This window comes from Symphalangus syndactylus, chromosome 5, assembly GCF_028878055.3.
Source record: "Symphalangus syndactylus isolate Jambi chromosome 5, NHGRI_mSymSyn1-v2.1_pri, whole genome shotgun sequence".
In the NCBI taxonomy this organism is placed as follows: domain Eukaryota; kingdom Metazoa; phylum Chordata; class Mammalia; order Primates; family Hylobatidae; genus Symphalangus; species Symphalangus syndactylus.
In genome coordinates, this window is record NC_072427.2 from 57,395,598 (window position 1) to 57,403,192 (window position 7,595).

A 7,595-nucleotide genomic window follows, 5' to 3' on the forward strand; every position below is an offset into this window, starting at 1 on the left:
AGCTCCCTGACGGCTCCAGAGAGCACCCACATCTGCCAGCTTGGGCACGGAGCCTGTTCCAAGAGCCCCCAGGCTCAGCCATGGGGGCTGCGGGGCTTTGGGGCCATGGGGCCAGCCCTGGTACCTGCATCTGGCAAGGATGCTCTGCACCTGCAGCCAGGAGTTGCCCACGGGCCCCCATGTGCACGCTGATGGTGGTCGTGTTGGTGTCACCAATGATGCTGAGCGCCTCCTTCAGCACGTGGTGAATGCGCAGCATCTCATCCCGCCACTGTGCCTGCTCTGCCATCTCCTCCCTCAGTGTGTTCTGGTTCCCATGCAAGTACAGGTTGGACAGCAACTCTGATAATATGAACTCCTTGGTCTGAGAGAGGGCAAAGAGGGAAGGAGGTTGGGACCTGATGCCTGTGCTGGGACAGTGTGCTGGACTTGGAGCCCCGAGTATGGCTTTTCACACGCGGCTTCTACACCACTTAGACTCAAAGATCTGCCTCCCCACTGCCCTTTTCTCACTCAGATAGGGACACTGAGGTCCAGAGGAAAAGTCACCTGTCCAAGGTCACAGATCTGGCAGGGGACCCAGGACCTATCATGCCACCAGCACATCTGTCTACTCAGTTTTTTTAAAAAAAATTTTTTTGGAGATAGGATCTCGCTCTGTCGCTAGGCTGGAGTACAGTGGGTGAGATCACCGCTCACTGCAGCCTCAACCTCTTGGGCTCAAAGTGACCCTCCAATGTCAGCCTGTCGAGTAGCTAGGACTATAGGCACGTGTCACCACCAAGCCCAGCTATTTTTAAAATTTTTGTGTAGAGACCAGGTCTCACTATGTTGCCAAGGCTGGTCTCGAACTCCTGGACTCAAGCTATCCTCCTGCCTTGGCCACCCAAAGTGCTGGGATTACAGGCATGGGCCGCTGTCCTCAGTACCATGTTATATTTCTATGAGACAGCTCTGGTCTGGACCGTGCCTCCCTCCCTGGACCTGGTCCCATAGGGCTGGTCGGCATCTCCCCCTGGCCAACATGGCCACCTGCATCCTCAATGCCACAGGAGCCCCCTGCTCCCATAAGGTGGTGCATGCATGTTCTTGATCATGACATGCATGATGGCCTTGGGCGTGACACCAACCATGAGGTCCCACACGGTCTTGTTGACAATGGCCATGTAGGAGTCCACCAGGTTCTGCGTGGTTTCCATTTGCTGCTCCAGCTGTGAGTCTATGGAGTGCATGAAGCTGTCAGAGCCATTCTCCTCGGCCTTGCTCTCCTGTCATGGAGAACACAAGGGCATCAGGGTGGCCAGGCCACGCAGCCAGGCTCCAGGAATCCCTAGGATCTCAGCACTTCCAAGGGTACCTGGAACATTGAGGCACAGAGAGAAGCAACTGGCCTGAACATGCACCCAGCTCCCCACATGCTCTAGACGGTTTCAGGTCTCTGCCTCTCAGAACCCCAGACTCCCCTGATTCAGTCTCCTCTTAGTTCTGACTCTAGTGCCCAGAATTTGCCTCAAGTTACCAATCCAGAAATTGGAAAAGAACATCTCCAGGTCCCTTGCTTGGAGACCTGGCCAGAGCTTGTGCCAGGATGCAGACGCCTGGCAGGAGGCAAGAAAAGGGCATATTCACTTTCCCCTTGTCCGGGGAGGCCCATGCACCAACACTGCCACCGCCGCTGCCACCAGGGAACACAGCAAAGTAGACACACACAGAGAGGAAAACGGGAAGGGTTGAGTGACCTGCGACACTGCACCCCAACTTTAATGCATTGTGGAATTCAGTTAGCTCATATTTTATTGAGGATTTTTGCATCAATATTCATCAGTGATATTGGCCTGTAGTTTTCTTTTTTGGATGAATCTTTGGTTTTGGTATCAGGGTGATACTAGCCTTGTAGAAAGAGTTTGGAAGTATTCCCTCCTTCTCTATTTTTGGAATCGTTTGGGTAAGGTTGGTATTAGTTCTTCTTTAAATGTTTGCTAGAATTCAGCAGTGAATCATCAGGTCCCAGGCTTTTCTTTGCTGGGAGATTTTTACTACCGCTTTGATCCCATTATTTGTTATTGGTCTGTTCAGGTTTTGGCTTTTATCATGGTTCAATCTGGGTAGTCTGGATGTGTCTGGAAATTTATCCATTTTTAGTAGGTTTTCCTATTTCTTCGCATATAGTTGCTGATAATAGCCACTAGTGATCCTTTGAGGTTTTGTTTGTTTGTTTGCTTGTTTTTTGAGATGGAGTCTCGCTCTGTCTCCCAGGCTGGAGTGCAGTGGCGCGATCTTGGCTCACTGCAAGCTCCGCCTCCGGGGTTCATGCCATTCTCCTGCCTCAGCCTCCTGAGTAGCTGGGACTATAAGCGTCTGCCACCATGCCCGGTTAATTTTTGTTATTTTTAGTAGAGACGGGGTTTCACTGTGTTAGCCAGGATGGTCTCGATCTCCTGACCTCATGATCCACCCACCTCACCCTCCCAAAGTGCTAGGATTACAGGCATGAGCCACCGCGCCTGGCCTGAGTTTTTGCAGTATCAGTTGTCATGTTTCCTTTTGTTTGTCAATGTGGTGTATCTTTTCAAAAAACCAACTTTTTAAGAAATTATTTTCTTTTATTTTATTTTATTTGGAGACAGAGTCTTGCTCTGTCACCCAGGCTGGAGTGCAGTCATGCAATCTCAGCTCACTGCAACCTCTGTCTCCCATGTTCAAGCGATTCTCCTACCTCAGCCTCCTGAGTAGCTGGGATTACAGGCGTGCACCACCACGCCCGGCTAAGTTTTGTATTTTTAGTAGAGACGTGATTTCACCATGTTGGTCAGGCTGGTCTTCAACTCCGGACCTCCTGAACCGCCCATCTCAACCCCCAAATTGCTGGGATTATGGGTGTGAGACATCAGAGCCGGCCCACAGTTTGTTGTTAAATTTTACTTATTTACTTTTCTTTTTTCTTAAGAGACAGGGTCTCATTCTGTTGCCCAGGCTGGAGTGCAGTGGTGCAACCATGGCTCACTGTAACCTTGAACACCTAAACTCAAGAGATCCTCCCACCTCAGCCTCATGAGTAGCTGGGACTACAAGCCTGCACCACCACACCCAGCTAATTTTTCTGGTTTCTGTAGAGACAGGGTTTTGCTGTGTTGTCCAGGCTGGTCCTGAATTCCTGGCCTCAAGAATCCTCCTGCCTCAGCCTCCCAAAGGGCCGAGATTACAGGCATGAGCCACCATGCCCGGCCTATATATACATTTCCTTTTCCAAGTTATATAAAGTATGCTGTATGCATCCTTCTGGAATTTGTTTTTTTCCCCTTAATAGTATATTGTTAAGATTCTTATTGTTGTTTATAGCTGGCATTTATTCTTTTTGACTGCTTGTGACATCACCAGAAGATAGAGATCCTGAGATCTCTTAAGAACTGCTGCTGGGGCCGGGCACGGTGGCTCAAGCCTGTAATCCCAGCACTTTGGGAGGCCAAGGCGGGCGGATCACGAGGTCAGGAGATCGAGACCATCCTGGCTAACACGGTGAAACTCCGTCTCTACTAAAAATACAAAAAATTAGCCGGGCATGTTGGCGGGCGCCTGTAGTCCCAGCTACTCGGGAGGCTGAGGCAGGAGAATGGCGTGAACCTGGGAGGCGGAGCTTGCAGTGAGCCGAGATCGCGCCACTGCACCCCAGCCTGGGGGACAGAGCAAGACTCCGTCTCAAAAAAAAAAAAAAAGAACTGCTGCTGGGCCAGGCGCAGTGGCTCACATCTGTAATCCCCACACTTTGGGAGGCCGAGGTGGGTGGATCACGAGGTCAGGAGATCGAGACCATCCTGGCTAACACAGTGAAACCCCATCTCTACTAAAAAAATTAGCCAGGTGTGATGGTGGGCACCTGTAGTCCCAGCTACTTGGGAGGTTGAGGCAAGAGAATGGGGTGAACCCAGGTGACAGAGCTTGCAATGAGCCGAGATCGTGCCACTGCACGTTAGCCTGGGCGGAGCCTGTCTCAAAAAAAAAAAAAAAAAAAAAAAAGGAACTGCTGCCTGCTGCTGGGAGCATACACTGGTATGACCACCTTGGAAAACAGTTTGGCTCCATCTCATAAGGTTGAATATTCACACTCCTCCCAGCCCAGCAATTCTACTCTACATCCAAGACAAATTCTTGCCTATATAAAACAGGGGATGTGGACAAGGCATGCAGCTCTGTTCAAAATAGCAAAAACTTATTGCCAACTGGAGAGTAGCTGACTAAATTGTGCTTTTTCTTCCCTTTGATTTCCTGTAGTCTTTTTTTTTTTTTTTTTTTGAGACGGAGTCTCGCTCTGTCGCCCAGGCTGGAGTGCAGTGGCGCGATCTTGGCTCACTGCAAGCTCCGCCTCCCGGGTTCACACCATTCTCCGCCTCAGCCTCTCCGAGTAGCTGGGACTACAGGCGCCCGCCACCACGCCCGGCTAATTTTTTTGTATTTTTAGTAGAGACGGGGTGTTCACCGTGGTCTCGATCTCCTGACCTCATGATCCGCCCGCCTCGGCCTCCCAAAGTGCTGGGATTACAAGCTTGAGCCACCGCGCCCGGCCTCCTGTAGTCTTATGATGCAAGTGGCTTTCCCATGGCTAGCTTGGGGAGGGGGATACTGTTGGCAGTCGAGTCTGGGGTGGCAGTCCCGCTTAGCCCTAGGGCAATGGTGCTGCCCAAAACAAGAGTAAACAGAACGAGTTACCCAGTCGAGCCAATGCCTTGGGGCCCTGGAGGTACAGACTTGTACCTGTAGGAAATAGCCATCATACACATCAGTCTTTTCAAATGCTTTTGTCACCGGGCTGAGTCCAAAGGACATCCTCTCCCAAAACATTACAAAGTTTATTGGGGCTACCATTTATCGAGCATTTATCATATGCCTGAGCATGTACTAGTGTACTAACTGCATGCATTATTTTATTATTTTATTAATTTATTTATTTACTTATTCATTTATTAGAGACAGGGTCTCTTTCTGTTGCCTGGGCTGGAGTGCAGTGGTGCAATCAGGGCTCACTGCAGCCTCAAACTCCTGGGCTCAACTGGTCTCACCTCAGCCTCCCAAGTAGCTGGGACTACAGGCATAAGTCACCAAGTCCAGCTAATTTTTAAAGAAACATCTTTAAATAAACATTTTAAATAAATGGGGTTTGGCTTTGTTGCCCAGGCTAGTCTTGAACTCCCGGCTTCAAGCGAGCCTCCTCCTTTACCCTTATTGTTGCATTTAATCTTCACCATCACCCCATAAGAGTGCCTGGGGGTAAGTTCTCCACACAGTAACAATGTAGCAACCTCCACTCATAGGTGACAACGAGATTCAGTTTAGTCAAACAACTTCCCAAAGGTCACACAGCTGGCGAGTGGCTGAGCCAACATGAAGACCTAGGACTCTAAAGCTGGTGCACCAGTAAATGAGAAAATCTCTGGGGGTTCACTATAGCTTCCTCCCAAGAAATCTTTCTCCAAACGTTCTAAAAACAATGACAGATCCATCTTTCATAAAGCAAACAAAACTAGCAGCCCCTTCATTTTGGGTTGGGTAGTGGGGGGAGGATAAAGGTTAGCTAAGCTCCAGGGCATCCCATTTTAATCCTACATATTTATAAGGCAACTGCCAGCACAGCACCCCAAACCTGAAGAACCCTGCACAGCTGTCTCTGTGGGGCATGGCGTGTCCATGGATGTAAAGATTTTCCAATGTGTGCTTACAGGCCAGTGGCATCATCCTCAGTCACAGGTTAAAGGGCAGCTAGGCCTGGCCTGCTAGGCACCACCGTGAGAATCTGCTGAGCTTTCCAACTAGTGTTATCTGTTGTTTGCAGTGACAGACACCCTGAAAAGAAGGGGTGTGGGTGGGGAAAGTTCTGATTTGAGGTCCCCTGATCCGGGCACGATCTCTTTTCCCAGTCGCAGGAATCAGGGGACTCCATCTGTAAACACAGGCTCAAGCTATGTCCCCCAGCCCCCTCTTTCAACCAGGTGCCACCCTCTGCTTCTCTTCCATAGACAGCCTCGAGCTGCCAGCTTTCCCTTAGGATCTGTGCCCTCAGGCCTGGCTTAATTTTTTCCTCTCCAAAGAGCCATCTGTAGGGCCAGAGCCCGGCAAAGCCTAACTCATTACTGGATGCCAGTTCCTTTGCCTGACTTTCAGTGATTCCTGCCTTACCCTGGGGTTTATGTTTCTTGTCTCAACACTAACATTTCTCATTCCTCCACAAGTTGAATTGCTCATTCCAGCCAACTGAAGCACACTCTTCTTGACAGTTAGCTTGAGGCACATGGTTGATGCTTAAAAAAAAACAAACAAAAAAAAATTATGTCAATTTCATTGATCAACAAAAGTGATGGCTCCACTGCAAAGTTGATAGTGCCTGGACCTCTGAGTTCAAGAGCCTTCTAGACAAAGGGCTCTGAGCTGAAACATGAGCATGCACACATATACCTCTCTCTCGGTCTGATGAGATAATTTGGACACTTGGTTGTTATCCTTGAGTATTTTCCTGCCTCATTAATGCACGTGTAGCCAACACAATAAAAATCATAGCTAATAACGGCTAAGGCTGAGGACTTTCCTTAGCCAGGTAGTGGCTTTAAAAACTTTAAAGTTTTCACTAGACTCTCATTGAATAATTTCTCTTTTTCAGATCAAGAAACTGAGACTCACTATCACATTTGGGATGAAGTTGAAACAAAAAAAGAAACTGGGGCTTAAAGCTGTCAAGTATTTCACAGCCAGCAAGTGGCTAAGTTGGAACTTGAACCCAGGCAGTCTAGCCCTGGGATCCTGTGCCCTTACCCATTATCCAGTGTCGGCTACACAAAACTAAAGTGTACACATTTTCAACTACAGTTTAAATGGGTGACATATTTTTCGTAGGTGACTTTCAGTTTGGGGGTATTCTACTTACACAGTCTATTGAGTTGGATATTAACTGAGAACAAAAAGAAACTAATGAACTCTGAAAAGCATAAAACATGCGCAACATGATGTCACCGCAAAAGACAAATCAGCACATAACCTTCTTGTGACTGTATTTTGCTGACAATCCACAAGTTAATCATCTGCCTGAACTCAGCAGTGCTCTGTTCCCTTGGGACACACACACACACACACACACACACAATTGGTGGTCGTGCCGCCCTGAGTCTCCAGTCGGCGAGTGTGAAGAAGGGACCAGATGGGTCGGGCAGAAAGATGCTGGGTCAAGGGAGGAGGGGGCAGCCGGGAGCGCGCGCACGCTCTGGACTCGTGCACCCGCCGAAACTGGTGCGCGCAGGGCCCGCCTGGTTGAGGGGTGAGGGTGACAGGGGCGGAGTAGGGGCAGCCCTTTCCCAGGCGGTAGTGGGGGCAGTGGTTATGTTGCCCTTTTAAGCTGCGGCTTGACAGGAGCCGCGCCTCCTGTCGGTGGAGTCGGTTACAAAGGGAGCAGCCCCTCCAGGCCGCCACACAGCTCCCGCCAAGGCCTCCCTGCCCCTTGCCATTTTCCAGCCGCGCTCCCACAAGGGTCTAGGCGGCCGTTAGAGGCAGAGCCGCGAAAGTTCGGCTGGGCGGCCCTGCTGGGTAGTCGCGGCCGTGACAGCGGCTCCGGACAG

General features: G+C 49.9%; 1 protein-coding gene across 1 annotated transcript; it reads right to left on the minus strand.

Moving 5' to 3' along the window:
- Positions 1-209: 209 nt before the first annotated feature.
- Positions 210-6,575, minus strand: LOC134736554 (putative GED domain-containing protein DNM1P46). The gene is made up of 4 exons (XM_063638497.1): positions 6,169-6,575; positions 1,131-1,268; positions 278-364; positions 210-221 (listed from the first exon to the last, which is right to left on the minus strand). The coding sequence occupies exons 1-4, from the start codon at positions 6,280-6,282 to the stop codon at positions 210-212; spliced, it is 351 nt and encodes a 116-aa protein (XP_063494567.1). The 5' UTR covers positions 6,283-6,575.
- Between the last annotated feature and the right edge of the window lie 1,020 nt (positions 6,576-7,595).

Excerpts from the sequence above, each read along its gene's own strand:
- LOC134736554 (XM_063638497.1), bottom strand. The coding sequence starts at position 6,282 with ATGTGCCTCAAGCTAACTGTCAAGAAGAGTGTGCTTCAGTTGGCTGGA. Across the intron at positions 1,269-6,168 it reads CAAGAAACATAAACCCCAGG|GAGAGCAAGGCCGAGGAGAA; the intron begins GTAAGGCAGGAA and ends TCTCCATGACAG. Across the intron at positions 365-1,130 it reads AGACCGTGTGGGACCTCATG|ACCAAGGAGTTCATATTATC; the intron begins GTTGGTGTCACG and ends GCCCTCTCTCAG.